The sequence below is a fragment of the Mustela putorius genome, unplaced genomic scaffold (genome assembly GCF_011764305.1).
Source record: "Mustela putorius furo isolate JIRA1106 unplaced genomic scaffold, ASM1176430v1.1 tig00001419_pilon_pilon_pilon, whole genome shotgun sequence".
NCBI classification, from domain to species: domain Eukaryota; kingdom Metazoa; phylum Chordata; class Mammalia; order Carnivora; family Mustelidae; genus Mustela; species Mustela putorius.
In genome coordinates, this window is record NW_025421736.1 from 453,358 (window position 1) to 470,156 (window position 16,799).

Sequence of the window (16,799 nt, forward strand, 5' to 3'; positions counted from 1 at the left end):
AGGGGTCCTGGGGCTGCTTTCAAAACAGGAAGCGCCCGTTCCAGGAACGCTAGAACACTAGCGGCAGGAAGCTTTGCCGGCTGTGCCTGGCGCCTCCCGCACCGCACCTCGGCTTGAGCTCCCCAGTCAGGTGGGTCACCCTTTGCTCTGGGACCTGGCCAGGCAGGTCACCTGAGGCTTTGTTTATCCAGGAAGTGGGTGGGGGAGCTGCTGCCTCTGGAGTGTGACCCAGGTCCCTCCTGCCACTCTGGATGACTTGGGCTCAGTCTGGGGTGGGGATGAGTTTGGAACACTGGGATCTGAGTCACTTTGCCCACCACCTCGGGGTTCCTGGGGCAGGAGTGTGGGTGGTGGGCAGCACAGGGTGGCTGGGAGGGCTGCATAGCATCGGGGCCAGTGTTAATGCTGCTGGTGGGATCTGGGCCAGCTCTCCTTGATGCCATACCCAGTACTGGTGGGCCAGCCCTGGGGGGCTCTGGGGCAGAGGACCAGGCTGAGGGAGGGTCCAGGACAAGCTTTTTCAGAACAGGATTGCCCCAAGAGTTCCCCCACTGGGTCAGCTATGTCTTCAAGTCCTGGCCCAGCGGGTGGACCAGCAGAGGGGCCCTGGGCTCCTTGGGTCCACGTGGGTCTGACTGCTGCAGGGGTGGCCAGGGCTCCGGCCCCGCCCCCGCGCCCCGACCCCGCCCGCCTGCACTCCCTCCCTGGGCCCCGGGAACATTCCATTCATTCCGGGCTCCAGCAGGCGGGTGGGAGCCGAGAGGGGCCGGGGTCTTGGCGGCGACGACGGGGGAAGCCGGTGAGCGGGGCCGGGTGGGGGAGGGCCAGCTAGGGCCCGGGGCCGAGGGGCCAGGAGGCCCACGCCCACACCCCCTTCGCCCTGGCCGGCGCCACTCAGTGGACTTTGGGCCCCCACACGGCGCTCGGCGCAGGGGCGGGGGGATGGGGCGAGGGGGCGGGTCCTTGGGCGCTTCCCTTCCCGGGGAGGGGCGGGGGAGGGGCGGTGGCAGTGACCAAACCGTGGGTGCCTGAGCCAGCGGCCAGGCCCTGGTGCGCTTGGTTCTGCGAAGTCTCAGGGTCAGGGACAGTCAGGCTCCACGCCTGGGGACCTCCCAAATGGCTCTCTCCTCCCTGTGGGAGCCACAGGGGCAGAAGGGACCCCCACCATTCAGCGGGGTGCCCTGAAGGGCTGGTGAACTCTTCTTGTCCTGGACTCAATCCCCAAGCGTCTCCCTGGCTCTCCCTGCTACTGCCCTGCCTTGGGCCGCCTTTGTTTCACCCTGGTACTGCCCTGCCTTCTGCCCCAGGCAGCCAGGGGTTCCCTGCCAGGTCCCTGCTGGGTCCCCTTCTGGACATCCTCCAGCTCACCCATGGGTGTGGTTGCTGGGGGCCAGGCAAGAGCTTTGCGCTCCAGTACAAGGGGGGTGCTCTCCGCAGCGGTGGCGGCTGCCCTGCTGAGGGGGCATCTTCCCCAGCCACTGTGTCCTCGGGCTGGAGCCTTGCCGTGACCTAGCGGTAGAGAGGACTTTGTCAATGCTTGCTTCTTGGTTGTACTTCCTCAAGAGGTTTGAGGAAGGTTGTGGATACTTGGAACGGCAGGATGCCAGGGGGACGGTGAATAGCCACGCTGGGCAGGGGCTTCCTCGTGGCCCAGGCAGAGAAGGACATCAGCTTGACGGAAGACTCATGGAAGAATCATAACAGTAAACACAGCTTTGCCCAAAGCCAGTGCTCCAGAGAAATGTCTCCTCTGGCCAAGGAGCAGAGCAGATGCTTTTCTGCTTTCCTGGGAGAGAGGTACAAGGATGCGTGGCAAGGCAGGATGTCGGCAGGTAGTAGAGAGGCAAGAGCGCGTCCAGGGAGGTGGTGTGTGAGGAGGCCCCAGGGGGAGAACCAGTTCCTCCGCGAGCGCGGTGCGGTCTGTTCTGGGGAGTCTGGGAGGCTAGGCTGGGTCCCTCCATCCCTTCTGCCGTGTCTGCCCCACTCAGGCGTCGGGAGAGGCAAGAGGGCCGTCAGGGTCCTGCCAGTGATGGGCGTGCTCAGGGAGGGTGACAGCTGCGGGGGCTCATGCCCGTGTCTGGAGAGGGCAGTTGGGGGGGTGCCAGCGGAGGGTGGCACTGGGGGTTCTGACCAGGACAGAGCAGGGTCTGCAAGCTGGGAGGTCTGGGATAGCCCCCAGGGTGAAGAGGCCTAGAGGCAGAATGGCCCTGCCTGAGTTGGCCAGAGATCCCTGTGTCCCTGAATCGGGGAGGGAGAACCACATAAGCTCTGGGTCCTCTAATTTGGGGACACTGCGTCTCACCATGGCTTTAGCAGCTCATCCCTCATACACACGGATACATGTGCGGGAACATCCAGAACATGTTCTCAGAGGGACCCCTGCACACTGGCTGGCCCAGCCCCAGCCCTGCAGGCAGCATGCCCCTGTAGTCTCCTGGCTCTTCCCCTCTCAGAGAGCTGGTGGGTTCTGGAAACTCCTCCCAGGGCCCCACACCTGAGGGTCTCCTGGGGAGAGGGGAGGCAGGGCAGATGGAATCTGCTGGGGAGGGAGCCCAGAGGTTGGAGGAGGGAGGGCTGGGCTGGGCTAAATGCGTGTGTCAGGAGAGTGTGCAAGTCTTGACCCCGGGTCTGTGAGTTAAGCCGCTTGTTGGGTGTTGAGACTACCTTAAAAAAAAAAAAGTGTGTATGTGCCCTCGCTGGCCCACACCATTGGTTCCTCCTGTTCATCAGCTTCCTCTGTCTCCCTCGAGGTTGACCGGTCTGTGGAAAGTCACCTGTCAGGCAGGGGCGTGCCCTGTGCCCTGTCAGCCTGGGCTTGTGCTTGGGGCTCACGGAGCCCCGGGGTCTCACGGTGCGGGCGGACACATGCGTGAGTGCCCAGACACTGTCTAGAGGGGCTGCTCCGTTCCCTGGGAGGTGGGCCTGCAGGTGCTTTGAGACCCAGGAGGTGAGATCATGGCCATGCTGGGGGCAGCCACCCCTGTACCTGTCCTGCTTAGTGGCGGTGGCTGGGCTCTGGTCGGTAGGTTGGGTTACAGGTCAAACCTCTTGAGAAGGACTGGGAGTCGGTCTCCTTGGAGAGGAGAAGGGCAGGTGGGCCTGGTCAGAAGTGGAGGAAGGCAGAGGAGGGCCGGGCACTCCTGGCGCGTCCTCTGAGGCCCTGAGCCCCGCTGGCCTTTGTTCTAGTTTCCCAGGCAGGTCTAGAGAGACCCTCAAGGGGACGCGTCCTCTGCACTGGGTGGCTCTCCCGGGCCCGGGCTCCCCTGACCCTCATCTCTCCCCACAGGGTGCGAGGGGTGATGGCTCTGCAGCTCTGGGCCCTGACCCTGCTGGGCCTGGTGGGCACCGGGGCGGGCCTGCGGCCCCGCAGGCTGGACGTCTTCCGCAGCGACACGGAGCTGAACCACCTGGTTGTGGACGAGGCGTCGGGCGTGCTGTATGTGGGGGCTGTGAACGCGCTCTACCAGCTCAGCGCGGATCTGCAGCTGCAGCAGCAGGCCACCACGGGCCCGGCCCTGGACAACAAGAAGTGCACGCCGCCCATTGAGCCGAGCCAGTGCCACGAGGCCGTTCAGACCGACAACGTCAACCAGCTCCTGCTGCTCGACCCACCTGGGAAGCGCCTCGTCGAGTGCGGGAGCCTCTTCAAGGGGATCTGTGCCCTGCGCGCCCTGAGCAACATCTCCACGCGCCTCTTCTACGAGGACGGCAGCGGCGAGAAGTCCTTTGTGGCCAGCAACGACGAGCGCGTGGCCACGGTGGGGCTGGTGAGCGCCACGAGCCCCGGTGGCGAGCGGGTTCTGTTCGTGGGCAAAGGCAATGGGCCCCATGACAACGGCATCATTGTGAGCACCCGCCTGCTGGACCGGGCCGAGGGCAGGGAGGCCTTCGAGGCTTATACCGACCACGCCGCCTACAAGGCCGGGTACCTGTCCACCAACACACAGCAGTTCGTGGCCGCCTTTGAGGACGGTCTCTACGTTTTCTTCGTCTTCAACCAGCAGGACAAGCACCCGCCCCGAAACCGCACGCTCCTGGCTCGCATGTGCAAGCAGGACCCCTTCTATTACTCCTACCTGGAGATGGACCTGGAGTGCCTTGACCCCAGTGAGCCCCAGACCCCGGCCTTCGGCACCTGCTTGGCGGCCTCTGTGGCCGGGCTGAGCGCCAGCAGGGTGCTGTACGCCGTCTTCAGCAGGGATGGCCGGAGCGGTGGAGGACCCCACGCAGGCCTCTGCCTGTTCCCGCTGGACGAGGTCCATGCCAAGATGGAGGCCAGCCGCAACACCTGCTACACAGGCACCCGGGACGTGGGCCGCGACACCTTCTACAAGCCCTTCCACGGCGAAATCCAGTGTGGTGGCCACGGGCCGGTATGTGACCTCAGCACCTCCTCGCAGAGGCCTGGCTCACCTGCGTCCCTGTGGGTCTGTGTGTTGTTGCTCTCGTGGGTGTGTTCCCCTCCCCTGCTCGGGAGGGCCCGGCGAGAGAGTGTGTGTGTGTGTGTGTGACGTGTCACTGTGTCAGGTCCCACCCATGGGCCCTGCTTCTTCCTGGTGTCTGCCTCTCTGCCCTCAGCCTAGTCCAGCAGGCAGGTGCTGTTGGGTCATGGGGTCTCTCCCTCTGGCCTGGGCTCTGGGCACTGAGCCAGAAGACAGGGAACCTGGGAGTCAGGCGTGCATCACTGCCTACCTGGGTGGTGTCCCTGATTGTGGCCCATGGTCCTGGGGACGTGTGTGGGGACTGCATATCCTGGGAGCCCTCGTAGGGGGGGGCGTCCAGAGCTGGGGGATCTGTGCCCAGAGCTGACCCCTGGTCCACAGGCCGCCAGTGAGAGCTTCCCATGTGGCTCTGAGCACCTGCCTTACCCGCTGGGCAGCAGAGATGGACTCACAGCGACGGCTGTGCTGCACCGTGGTGGCCTGAACCTGACGGCTGTGGTGGTGACCGCTGAGCACGGCCACACTGTTGCCTTCCTGGGCACCTCGGATGGCCGGGTCCTCAAGGTGAGGCCTGGGCTGGGGCTGGGCCGCTCCCTGGGGGGCCATCCACGCAAGACCCGCATCTCACACTCCTGCCCTCGCCCCACAGGTGTACCTTGCCCCAGATGGCAGCTCTGCGGAGTACGGCTCCATCCTTGTAGAGATCAACAAGAGAATCAAGCGGGACCTGGTGCTGTCCCCGGATCTGGCCTTTCTCTACACCATGACCCAGGACAAGGTGGGCCTCGGCAGCCCCTGGGGGAGGGGCATCGCGGGTCCAGGCCACTGTCAGAAGCCTGGAGAGGTGTGGAGCGGGACGGGAGGAGTTCCCTCGTCCCCCTGGTGCCGGCCTTCTGTCGGAGACTCGCTTCGTCTGTGGCCCTGCCCCAGTTCCATGCTGACAGAAGGGGCCTGTGCAGCCCTCTGAGCTCAGACAGAGCTCATGGGCGAGGCCCCCCAGTCCACTGGGACCACAGTTGGGACCCCACATTATCCTAGGCCAATGACAGCCACAGGGCAGGCCCGCCAGAGCCTGGAGGGCAGCTGCTTCTGGACCCTCACCAGTGAGCCTTGCATTGGTATCAGGCTTTTAAAGCTCAGAAAGGTGCGGCTGAGGAAGACCCGGGCCGAAGAGCCAGGCCCTGGTGGCTGCTGTCGTCCCACTCACCGTCCTGTTGCCCTCAGGTTTTCCGGTTCCCCGTGCAGGACTGTCTGAGCTACCCGACCTGCGAACAGTGTCACAGCTCTCGGGACCCCTACTGTGGCTGGTGCGTCATTGAGGGACGGTGAGTGTCCAGGACTCCAGGGGTCTCGGCCCTGCCCCGGGGGGGCCTGGGGGTGTGGCTGGCAGGGCCCATGACTAAAGCTACCCCTTGCCCCCTAGATGCACCAGGAGGGCCGAGTGCTCACGGGCCGAGGAGAGTGGCCACTGGCTGTGGAGCCGGGACGAGTCCTGTGTAGCCATCACCGGGGCCCAGCCACAGAACATGAGCCGGCGGGCCCAGGGGGAGGTGCGTGGTGCAGTTGGGCATGGCCCTGGTGCTGGGCAGGGGTGGGTCTCCTGCTGGCCTGGGGCTGTTGGGTCCACGGGGAGAACCGCGGCATCTTCTCTCTCTCTGGCCTGGGTTCTGGGCGCTGAGCCTGAGGACAGGGAACCTTTATTTTGTTGGGTTCCCTGGCCCCTGTGACCTGGGGGGCCCTGCTCCCAGTGCGACGGAGTCTATTCCAAGGGATCAGTGTGTGCACGCACAGGAGTGCTGGAGAGCAGGACATGCACACGCACCCTGTGCGGAGAGGTTCTCGTGGGAGCCGCGCCCCTCCCCAGGTGCAGCTGACTGTCCGTCCCCTCCCGGCCCTGAGCGAGGAAGATGAACTGCTGTGCCTCTTTGGTGACTCTCCCGCGCACCCGGCCCGCGTGGAGGAGGACGCCGTCATCTGCAACTCCCCACATACCATCCCTGACACGCCGCCCGGCCACGGTGAGGCCCCCATGCAGCTGCCGGGTGGGCACCTCCGGTCCCAGCGGTGCAGCCTGAGGCCGAGACACCCCTGCCTCAGTCGATTGAGGTGGAGGGCCCTGGAGCCGTGGGAGAGGGGGCCGTGTGCTCTCGGCACCACAGGGGTGCCCAGCTTTAGGCTTTGCTGTCCAGGCAGAGACCCCTTAGGCCTCCCCAGCCCTGTCCGGCCTGAGATGGTGGGGGCTCCGAGGGCAGCTCACTGGTGCAGGCAGGGCCTTTACAACTGAGGATCCACGAGCCTTTGTGCCTCCAGGGACAGAGAGAGGGTGGAGGAGCGCAGAGCCCTGGGAGCCGGCCCCGGAGCCGAGATCTGAGAGCATGGGCAGGCCTGGCTGAGCCCGGGCAAGTCACAGACCAGAGATCTCCCCGGGGCCTGTGGGAGCTCCGATGGGGCGAGGGTTGGGCTGCAGAGGCCCCGTGCCCACCTGCCCTGCCCCCACCCCACCAGCCTCACCCTGCGCGCTGAGGCCCCCACCTGATGCTGCCCTGGTCTCTGTCCGCAGACCACGTGGCTGTGAACATCCAGCTGCTGTTCCGACGCGGCAGCGTCTTCCTCACGTCCCACCTGTATCCCTTCTACGACTGCCGGGAGGCCATGAGCCTGGCAGAGAACCTGCCGTGAGTGTCTCGCTGGCCTGGTGCGCCTGTCACCTGGTCCCTGCTCCGGGCCCTGCGCCCTTCACCACCCCCTCCCCCGGGGGCCGGTGGGCCCCGCGCTCCTCACCACCCTCTCCTCCAGGTGCATCTCGTGTGCAAGCAACCGCTGGACCTGCCAGTGGGACCTGCGCTACCACGAGTGCCGGGAGGCCTCCCCCAACCCCGAGGAGGGCATCGTCCGCGCCCACATGGTGAGGGTCGTACTCCCCGTGCGGAGGCTGTGTTGCTTGGCTGTGGCCACGCGGCCCCTGACCAGCTTTCTTCTCTCCAGGAGGACAACTGCCCTCAGTTCCTGAACCCCAGCCCACTGGTCATTCCCATGAACCACGAGACGGATGTGACCTTTCAGGGCAAGAACCTGGACACAGTGAAGGTGGCAGGGCTTGTGGGGTACCAGCCAGGGAGCCCAGCAGGGGCCGTGGGGGTTGGTGGAGAGTCCGTGGGGCTCCTTCAGAGCATTTTCCTGCAAAACCAAAGTTCAGGTGTCTGGTGCACCTTTGAGCTTTCCTGGGCTTGGGACCCGGCACACAAGGGAGGTGCTCCGTGTGTGTCTGGGCCCAGAAGGCAGCAGAGAGGCCAGAACGGGGTGGCGTTCAAATGGACCTCGAGAACATAGAGAGCAGGAGACCAGTGGGGTTCAAGCTGGGCACGTTGAGTGGCCGGGACGCTGCTTGGTGAGGGGGAGTGGGCCGTGCTCTGGGTCTCAGCAACGTGCTCTGGGTCTCAGCAAGACGGGCACATCCAGGAGCAGCCGGTGGTCAGCCCAGTGGGTGGCCGTGGGCCCCCAGAGGGCCGGGAGGTCTGTGCGGGGTCCTGACCACACCACCTTGCAGGGGTCCTCCTTGTACGTGGGCAGTGACGTGCTCAAGTTCGAGGAGCCGGTGAGCACGCAGGAGCCGGGGACCTTCTTCTTTCGGACCCCGAAGGTGCGGCTCCCAGGGCGGGCGGGCCGCGCCGCTGGATCCCGGGGAGGGGTCTTGGGGGCACAGGCGGGGTAGGGGTGCACGGGGGCTGGGGCGCCTTGGGACGTTTGTGTGATTCCCACCTCCCTGCAATCAGTGATCGTGATCAGTCTGAGGCCACAGCTTGCTGCCCCTGGAGGCCTGCTGCCCCTCAGCTGTGGGGGGACTGTGTGGTCCAGACGCAGGGGGGGGAGCGGGGAGTCCAGCGGGTCCCTGCGTGTTCCTGCAGCTGTCCCACGACGCCAACGAGACTCTGCCTTTGCACCTGTATGTCAAATCCTACGGCAAGAATGTCGACAGCAAGCTCCAAGGTAGGCGGGGCGGTGACGGGGGTGGCCGGGGAGCAGGAAGTAGGTGACCCCCTGACACCTGGCCACTTCGTTCGCAGTTACCCTCTACAGCTGCTCCTTTGGCCGCAGCGACTGCAGCCTGTGCCTGGCCGCAGACCCCGCGTACAAGTGTGTGTGGTGTGTGGGGCAGGGCCGCTGCGTGTACGAGGGCCTGTGCAGCAACAGCACCTCCGAGTGCCCGCCGCCCGTCATCACCAGGGTGAGCCCCCACACCTGCCCGGGCGGGGAGAACCTTGGCCTGGCCGCTGCCCCGCCCCTCCTCCGCCCTAGCGGCTGGGTCAGCTGGGCTCCGCCAATTCCAGATTCATCCTGAGACGGGCCCGCTGGGCGGCGGCATCCGGGTCACCATCCTTGGGTCCAATTTGGGGGTCAGAGCAGAGGATGTCAAGACGGTCAGTGTGGCGGGCCGGAACTGCATCTTCGAGCCGGAGCGCTACTCCGTGTCCACACGGTGAGTGGCTCGCCTGCAGTCTGGCAGCGCTGGCTGTGCTGGGGGCGCAGGCGACCGGTGCTCGGGGGAGGGTGGGAGGCGGACATGCGTGGGTGCCCAGGATGTGCACACCCACTGCGGACTGTGCTGCCTTGTCTGGGAGTCCAGGATCGTGTGCGCTGTCGAGGCAGCCCCGGAGCCCATCACCGGGGGGGTCGTGGTGAATGTCAGCGGGAAGCTGGGCCACTCGCCTGCTCACGTCCAGTTCACTTACCAGGTAGGGGCCTGGCCTTTTGACCTGGAGGGTTGTGTGTTGACGCGGGCTGGGGTGGGCCGAGTCCCCAACGCCCCAGCCCAATCCGAGTGCATCCGTTGCTCTTCTAGCAGCCGCAGCCGCTCCGCGTGGAGCCAAAGCAGGGGCCCCAGGCAGGGGGCACCACACTGACCATCAGCGGCACCCACCTGGACACAGGCTCTGCAGAGGACGTGCGGGTGACCCTCAATGACGTCCCTTGTAAAGTGTGCGTGTCATCTGCAGGCTAGGGCTCTCTGGCCCTCAGTCTGGCCGGAGTGGGCAGTGGAAGTAGCCTGATCTGCTGACCCCCACCCCGGTTTGGGCCTGGGGTTGACAGTGGCTACCCCCCCCCCACCAGGACGCAGTTCGGGGCCCAGCTCCAGTGTGTGACTGGCCCCCAGCCCATGCTGGGCGAGCTGCCGCTGGAGGTTTACTACGGCGGCTCCCGGGTGTCCAGCCCCGCTGTTGTCTTCACCTACCGCGAGAACCCAGTGCTGCGGGCCTTTGAACCGCTGCGAAGTTTTGTCAGGTGTGGCCTCCTCCCCTCCCTGGGGACAGTGGTGCCAGCTGGGGGACCCCACCCCACACCCACCCCCTTCCGCTACTTCCCCAGGAGTCCTCTGCCCACCAGGCTCATGAGGACATCATGGGGCCGGTCCATCAGAGAACCCACTGTGTCCCCAGATCCGCTTCCTCCTAGAAACCCACGTGGGCAGGCCCCCCCACTTCTGACAAGCGATGGCAGTGCCCGTGGTCCTGTGCTCAGAGCTTGACCTCCCACTCTACCTCAGAGCAGAGAGGGGTCGGGGCTCCGGGCCCTGCCCTCCCCCAGCCAGCCCACTGCGTGGCCGGAATTTGGGTGGGGGAGCTGGCTCGCCACGCCAGGCCCGCTCAGGCACTGCCCACCCCTGTCCCTAGTGGCGGCCGCAGCATCAACGTCACGGGGCAGGGCTTCAGCCTGGTGCAGAGATTCGCCATGGTGGTCATAGCTGAGCCCCTGCAGTCCTGGCGGCGGCGGCGGGAGGCCGGGCCTCTGCAGCCCGTGACGGTCAGTCCTGGTGTTGGCTCTGCTCCGGCGTGGTCCCCTTGGGAAGTGCAGGGTAGGGATGGGGCCTGACGGCCTGGCCTCGGCCTGCAGGTCGTGGGCACGGAGTACACATTCTACAACGACTCCAAGGTCGTGTTCTCGTCCCCCGCGGTCCCCGAGGAGCCCGAGGCCTACAATCTCACAGCCCTCATCCAGATGGACGGGCACCGGGCCCTGCTCAGGACCGAGGCCGGTGCCTTCGAGTACGTGGCCGACCCCACCTTTGAGAACTTCACGGGGGGAGTCAAGAAGCAGGTCAACAAGCTCATCCATGCCCGGGTGAGGACTGGCCGCTGCCCGGGGGTTGGTAGGGGAGGCGGCTGGAGGTCTGGGCCAAGTCGGCCCCAGTGGCCCTGCCTTCCTCCCGGTCATTGTGTTGCTCCCCATGACCCCCACAGGGCACTAACCTGAACAAGGCAATGACACTCCACGAGGCCGAGGCCTTCGTGGGTGCCGAGCGCTGCATCATGAAGACGCTGACCGAGACGGACCTGTACTGTGAACCCCCAGAGGTGCAGCCGCCCCCGAAGCGGCGGCAGAAGCGGGACACGACCCACAACCTGCCGGAGTTCATTGTGCGTGCGGTCGAGCCGGTGCAGCTGGGGCGGGGCAGGCCAGATGCCGGTCAGTTCCCTGGTGCCCTGGTGGAGCCGCACCTGGCCCTACTGAGCCTGCCCTGCCCCGCAGGTGAAGTTTGGCTCCCGAGAGTGGGTGCTGGGCCGCGTGGAGTACGACACGAGGGTGAGCGACGTGCCGCTCAGCCTAATCCTGCCGCTGGTCATCGTGCCCATGGTGGCGGTCATTGCCGTGTCTGTCTACTGCTACTGGTGAGTCCCTCCGGCCACACACCCAGCACGCCACACAAGCTCTGAGCCACCAGGTGGCCTGAGCCAGGCCAGGCCCTGTTAACCTCCCTGTGCCCGCAGGAGGAAGAGCCAGCAGGCGGAGCGTGAGTACGAGAAGATCAAGTCCCAGCTGGAGGGCTTGGAGGAGAGCGTGCGCGACCGCTGCAAAAAGGAGTTCACAGGTGGGGCGGCCTGGCGGGGCGGGCAGGACCCTCGGGCTGCCTGGACCCTGGAGTCCCCAAGGACACCTCTTGGGGACTGGGAGGGAGGACGTTCTTGAAAGAAGCTTACATTGGAAAGGCAGAGGTGGGCGGGGTGGCCAGCGGCTGGGATGCCTCACACTGGCCTCCCCTCAGACCTGATGATCGAGATGGAGGACCAGACCAATGACGTTCACGAGGCAGGCATCCCCGTGCTGGACTACAAGACCTACACCGACCGCGTCTTCTTCCTGCCCTCCAAGGACGGCGACAAGGACGTGATGATCACAGGCAGGCTGGACATCCCAGAGTCGCGGCGACCTGTGGTGGAGCAGGCTCTGTACCAGTTCTCCAACCTGCTCAACAGCAAGTCCTTCCTAGTCACTGTGAGTGGGGCCGGTCCACAGGGCGGCGTGGGGAGGGCCAGGCAGAGACCGGGCTCAGGTGCTCACGGAGGCTTTGCCTGGCGACCCTCGCAGTTCATTCACACCCTGGAGAGCCAGCGTGAGTTCTCCGCCCGCGCCAAGGTCTACTTTGCGTCCCTGCTGACCGTGGCACTGCACGGGAAGCTGGAGTACTATACAGACATCATGCGCACGCTCTTCCTGGAGCTCATGGAGCAGTACGTGGTGGCCAAGAACCCCAAGCTGATGCTACGCAGGTGTGTGGGCTGCGGGGGGTGTGGGCGGGGCACATGCCCGAAGGATGGCGGAGGGGCGGGGCGCGCGGATGGTTGGGGGCGGGGCCTGCGTGCAGGGTGGGTGGCCACGGGGTTGGTCCGGGTGCACGGATGACAGTGCGGACGGGGCAGGGGCACGCAGAGGGCAGTGGGGCGGGGCGGGGGTGACCCCAGTACCTGGGCTGCCAGCAGATAGATGCAGGCAGTGCAGATAGGGAGGAAGGATACGTGAGCTTCTGCTGGTCCCCTTGGCGTCAACTCTTGGTGGGATGGGGTGGATGGGGAGGAGTCGAGCGCTAGGGTCACTGTAGGCTGCGTGCGTCCGTTCTGACGGGGACCCAGGGCCTGGATGCACGTGCTGTGGGTGCCTGGAGGAGCTGGCTGGGCCCAAGGGCACTGAGGGGTCCCTAGGGAAACACTTCTCGGCCCCTGCAGGTCTGAGACGGTGGTAGAAAGGATGCTGTCCAATTGGATGTCCATCTGCCTCTACCAGTACCTCAAGGTGGGCTCTGGGGGGGCCTGGCCAGGGTCGGGGAGGAATGTGGTTGTGCACTCCCCGCCCACCCCACACAGGTCCGCCTGCCTGTGCAGCAGCACCCACGGCTCTGGCGTGGTCGTTCCCACCCATGGCTGAGCTGCTCTTTGTCCTCCCAGGACAGTGCGGGCGAGCCTCTGTACAAGCTGTTCAAGGCCATCAAGCACCAGGTGGAGAAGGGGCCAGTCGACGCTGTGCAGAAGAAGGCCAAATACACCCTCAATGACACGGGGCTGCTGGGGGACGACGTGGAATACGCGCCCCTGGTGAGCCCTGGGGCCGCGGGCCGGGGGGCTGGGGGAGCTCAGAGACTGCTCTCCGTGGCGCTGGGCTCTGGGCCCAGCCGCAGTCCCAGAAGCTGGATGGTGTTGGGGGATTCACGTGGGCCCAGCTGAGTTCGGACAGGGGTTGTGGGTCCCTCACAGTTGTCTCTAGAGAGAGGCTCTATGTGTCCTGGGCACCTGGGTCTGCCCCAGGTCTGTGTGGGGCCTGGGTGTCCGCGTGTGCCTGGTGTTGAGCTTGTGTGCACAGGTGGGAGATGGCGTGGGGCACGTGGTGCCCGGGAGCCAGCCAGTCCCCGAGCTGCTCTGTTCTTTGTCCTGTGGAGCCCGGGATTGGGACAGGGCCAGGCCGTGCTACTCTGGGTGCTCTAGGGGCTCAGAGCTACTCCCGCCCCACTTGATGGTGTGGCCGTGAGTCTGCTTCCACACTGGTGGCCCGTGAGAGCAAGGGCCCTTATGCTGACTCTTCACCGTGTCCCCCGGCAGACGGTGAGCGTGATCGTGCAGGACGAAGGGGCCGATGCTGTCCCCGTCAAGGTCCTCAACTGTGACACCATCTCCCAGGTCAAGGAAAAGATCATTGACCAGGTGTACCGGGCGCGGCCCTGCTCCCGCTGGCCCAGGGCTGACAGTGTGGTCCTTGGTGAGCAAGGCCCTTGTGTTCCCTGGAGAGGGGTCCTGCCCTCAGAGGCTGGTTGGGCAGGGGGCGGGTATCGGGACAGCCCCAGGGAGCTGGGTTCCAGGTGCCGGGCTCCAGGTGCCGGGCTGTGTCCTTCCAGAGTGGCGTCCTGGGTCTACAGCCCAGATCCTGTCAGACCTGGACCTGACGTCTCAGCGGGAGGGCCGATGGAAGCGCATCAACACGCTGATGCACTACAACGTGAGTGCCAGTGGGTGGGGGCGGGAGGGGGCCGTTGGGCACAGGGAGAGCGGGCTCCTTGCCTAGCGACACCCGCCCTCATGACCGCGTGCCCCAGGTCCGGGACGGAGCCACTCTGATCCTGTCCACTGTGGGAGTCTCTCAGCAGCCTGAGGACAGCCAGCCGGACCTGCCCGGGGAGCGTGAGTACCCCCGCCCCTGCTTTTGCCCTGGGCTCCTGTCGGCTCCGGAGGTCTGCGTGGACCAGTGCCCACCCTCGGCCGCCTCGGCAGGGTGGGGGGCTGCTGAGCTCCAGCCCTCATCCTCCAGCACCGCCCCTCCCTCCCCTCCCCAGGCCACGCCCTCCTGGAGGAGGAGAACCGCGTGTGGCACTTGGTGCGGCCCACAGAGGAGGTGGAGGAAGGCAGGTCCAAGCGAGGCAGCGTGAAGGAGAAGGAGCGCACCAAGGCCATCACAGAGATCTACTTGACACGCCTGCTGTCCGTCAAGGTGGGCGTGGTGGCCCGTGCGCTGGCGGGCTGGGGCGGTGCTGGCGGGCGATGCTGAGCGCCTCCCCCACCCCTGCAGGGCACCCTGCAGCAGTTTGTGGACAACTTCTTCCAAAGCGTCCTGGCACCCGGGCTCGCCGTCCCACCGGCGGTGAAGTACTTCTTCGACTTCCTGGACGAGCAGGCAGAGAGGCACGACATCAAGGACGAGGACACCGTCCACATCTGGAAGACCAACAGGTGGGTGCTGCTCAGTCCGCGGCCCCTCGCCCCGGCCTCAGCCGCCCCTCACTCCGCCGCTCTGCCTCAGCTTGCCGCTGCGGTTCTGGGTGAACGTCCTCAAGAACCCGCATTTTGTCTTCGACGTCCACGTGCACGAGGTGGTGGACGCCTCCCTGTCCGTCATCGCCCAGACCTTCATGGACGCCTGCACGCGCACCGAGCACAAGCTGAGCCGCGTGAGTGGGCGCCGCGAGCCGGAGGGCGGGTGGAGCCGGGGCCGCGGTGTGGCTGTGGCTGGAGGGCCCCGGGGACGCTGGTGCCGGGCTGGTGCTGTGCTGGTGCCGGGCTGGTGCTGTGCTGGTGCCAGGCTGGTGCTGTGCTGGTGCAGGGCTGAGGAGCCCGGCGGGGAGGAGGCTCCCTGCGGTGTGCGGGCTGGGGAGAAAGGCGGGCAGCCTGGGACGCCCCACCTCTGCCTCACGTGGGAGCCCACAGAATCGGAAGCTCCCCCTGTCTGGGGCTGGGCAATGGTGGCTCCCCGGTCGGACCTCTGTTCCCCACTCCCCTTCCCTTCTCTGTTGTGTGTTCGAGCTGAGCGGCTGGGCACCTGGCTCTGTCCCCCGCAGGACTCCCCCAGCAACAAGCTGCTCTACGCCAAGGAGATCTCCACCTACAAGAAGATGGTGGAGGAGTGAGTGCTCCCTGCCCCCAGCCAGACCCAGGCCCCCAGCCCTGACCCCACCCAGTGGGCCCCGGGGTGGGGGTAGGGTTCAGGCCTGTGACTGGGAGGGGGCCCTGCAGCCCCCAGGACCCGTGGCCGCACCCCTTCCCTAACCGTACCCCACACCCTTGCAGTTATTACAAGGGGATCAGACAGATGGTGCAGGTCAGCGACCAGGACATGAACACATACTTGGCAGAGATTTCCCGGGTAAGAGCAGACGGAGGGGCTGCAGCAGCCGACCCCGCCCCGACAGAGCCGCCCTGCCCTTCCCCTGATGCCCCCTGCCATGTGGGGCAGGAGACTGTCCTTGGCGGGGGGTGGCCAGATGGGCCGCCCCCTACGTGGGACTGCGGTGCCCTGGGGAGAGGGCTGTATGAGCAGTGTGCCTTTGTGGATGGGGGGGTGTGCCCGTCTGTGGACGTCCCACATCCCTCCGACACGCCCAGGACCCCGTGTGTCTGTAGCCATCTGCTCCTGCGCGCTGGGTCACACACCCCCCGTCCCTGTGTCCCCAGGCGCACACAGACTCCCTCAACACCCTGGTAGCTCTGCACCAGCTCTACCAGTACACGCAGAAGTACTATGATGAGGTACGGGGTATCCTCCGGGGGAGGCGGCACTTGAGAGGTCCCCTTCCCTGGCCTGCGCTCTGACGTGGCCCCCCTCTCAGATCATCAACGCCCTGGAGGAGGATCCCGCTGCCCAGAAGATGCAGCTGGCCTTCCGCCTCCAGCAGATTGCGGCCGCGCTGGAGAACAAAGTCACAGACCTCTGACCTCTGACCTCTGCCACCGCTGCCTCTGGGCGCAGGTGCGTGAGGCCCGTGTCAGGCATCGGGTGACCCCTGGAACCTGAGGCCCAGTGGTGAGGCCCTTCCCTTTCACCAGCAGAGGAGGAGCCCCCAGGCATCCGCGTGTGGGTGCCTGCGGGTGCCCTCGCCCTTGGCGTCTGGTGGCTGTAACGTCCTTCTGAGCCACAACGCCTGGCAACCTCCGGCACCAGCCCCCCCCTGCAGCACCAGCATCGGTGTCTGTGTCACACCTCCCAAGCGATTCGCGAACGTGCCTTACGCCCCTGGCGCTGCGCTGAGTCGTGCCTGAGCACCAGCAGCCGCCTCAGATCCCTGGGTTTGGCCTCCTGGGGGTGTGCTGGGAGTGCCTGCGGCCCCCGGGGCCTAGCGCCCAGACCGTGTCTGTCTGCCCCACTGGGGCAGGAGAAGTAATGCGGTACTCGCCTTCCTGACCTCACCTGGCCTGTCCTGTGGGGCGCGGGCTCTCCGGGTGGACTCCCTGTCCCGGGCCCCACCTCCAAGGTCAAGCTGGACGTCAGACGTCGAGGCCCAGGTGCCTGTCAGACAGGCTGTCCTGGAGGCCCTGGCCAGGTCTGAGGGGTCCCGGCAGTGCCGCCAGGACCACCCTCACCCCCACCCCCTTTTGTAAATTTTGTTAATTATAAATCAAATACAATTGTTTTTTTCACTCTGCTGGTTGGCTGGCTTCCTCCTGGGGGGCCGCAGATTCGTGGCTTGCCTCTTCCCCCGCCTTCCCAGGCTTGTCCTGCTGAAGGTCTTTCTGTGGACACTGGCCCAGGTGGGCAGGGGGTTCCTCTGGGCCACAGGGTGGCAGTGGGGGCAGGAGAATGTGCCCCGGGAGTGCACACCCTCCCTGC

The 16,799-nt window shown here is 65.9% G+C and overlaps 1 protein-coding gene across 4 annotated transcripts in view; it reads left to right on the forward strand.

Annotated features, from left to right (window-relative positions):
* The window catches only part of PLXNB2 (plexin B2), a 29,074-nt gene extending 12,465 nt beyond the window's left edge, over positions 1 to 16,609 (forward strand). For 3 of the 4 annotated variants that reach the window (XM_004775375.3, XM_004775373.3, XM_045087566.1), the window contains 35 exons: positions 3,287 to 4,373; positions 4,824 to 5,006; positions 5,092 to 5,220; positions 5,667 to 5,767; positions 5,866 to 5,992; positions 6,307 to 6,460; positions 7,003 to 7,117; positions 7,239 to 7,347; positions 7,428 to 7,529; positions 7,990 to 8,082; positions 8,348 to 8,429; positions 8,507 to 8,667; positions 8,771 to 8,919; positions 9,067 to 9,175; positions 9,283 to 9,419; positions 9,552 to 9,722; positions 10,112 to 10,241; positions 10,332 to 10,559; positions 10,679 to 10,855; positions 10,968 to 11,107; positions 11,207 to 11,307; positions 11,482 to 11,711; positions 11,805 to 11,986; positions 12,440 to 12,506; positions 12,659 to 12,805; positions 13,307 to 13,463; positions 13,600 to 13,700; positions 13,798 to 13,882; positions 14,035 to 14,189; positions 14,268 to 14,428; positions 14,499 to 14,646; positions 15,034 to 15,098; positions 15,263 to 15,338; positions 15,647 to 15,721; positions 15,802 to 16,609. In XM_004775375.3, the coding sequence (XP_004775432.1) occupies positions 3,300 to 4,373; positions 4,824 to 5,006; positions 5,092 to 5,220; positions 5,667 to 5,767; positions 5,866 to 5,992; positions 6,307 to 6,460; positions 7,003 to 7,117; positions 7,239 to 7,347; positions 7,428 to 7,529; positions 7,990 to 8,082; positions 8,348 to 8,429; positions 8,507 to 8,667; positions 8,771 to 8,919; positions 9,067 to 9,175; positions 9,283 to 9,419; positions 9,552 to 9,722; positions 10,112 to 10,241; positions 10,332 to 10,559; positions 10,679 to 10,855; positions 10,968 to 11,107; positions 11,207 to 11,307; positions 11,482 to 11,711; positions 11,805 to 11,986; positions 12,440 to 12,506; positions 12,659 to 12,805; positions 13,307 to 13,463; positions 13,600 to 13,700; positions 13,798 to 13,882; positions 14,035 to 14,189; positions 14,268 to 14,428; positions 14,499 to 14,646; positions 15,034 to 15,098; positions 15,263 to 15,338; positions 15,647 to 15,721; positions 15,802 to 15,906 (5,526 nt within the window). In that variant the 5' untranslated portion in view covers positions 3,287 to 3,299 and the 3' untranslated portion in view covers positions 15,907 to 16,609. Of the gene's footprint in view, positions 1 to 777; positions 800 to 3,286; positions 4,374 to 4,823; positions 5,007 to 5,091; positions 5,221 to 5,666; positions 5,768 to 5,865; positions 5,993 to 6,306; positions 6,461 to 7,002; positions 7,118 to 7,238; positions 7,348 to 7,427; positions 7,530 to 7,989; positions 8,083 to 8,347; positions 8,430 to 8,506; positions 8,668 to 8,770; positions 8,920 to 9,066; positions 9,176 to 9,282; positions 9,420 to 9,551; positions 9,723 to 10,111; positions 10,242 to 10,331; positions 10,560 to 10,678; positions 10,856 to 10,967; positions 11,108 to 11,206; positions 11,308 to 11,481; positions 11,712 to 11,804; positions 11,987 to 12,439; positions 12,507 to 12,658; positions 12,806 to 13,306; positions 13,464 to 13,599; positions 13,701 to 13,797; positions 13,883 to 14,034; positions 14,190 to 14,267; positions 14,429 to 14,498; positions 14,647 to 15,033; positions 15,099 to 15,262; positions 15,339 to 15,646; positions 15,722 to 15,801 lie in introns of those variants that run through there. The other variant, XM_004775374.3, reaches the window with a different exon arrangement.
* The last annotated feature ends 190 nt before the right edge of the window (positions 16,610 to 16,799 follow it).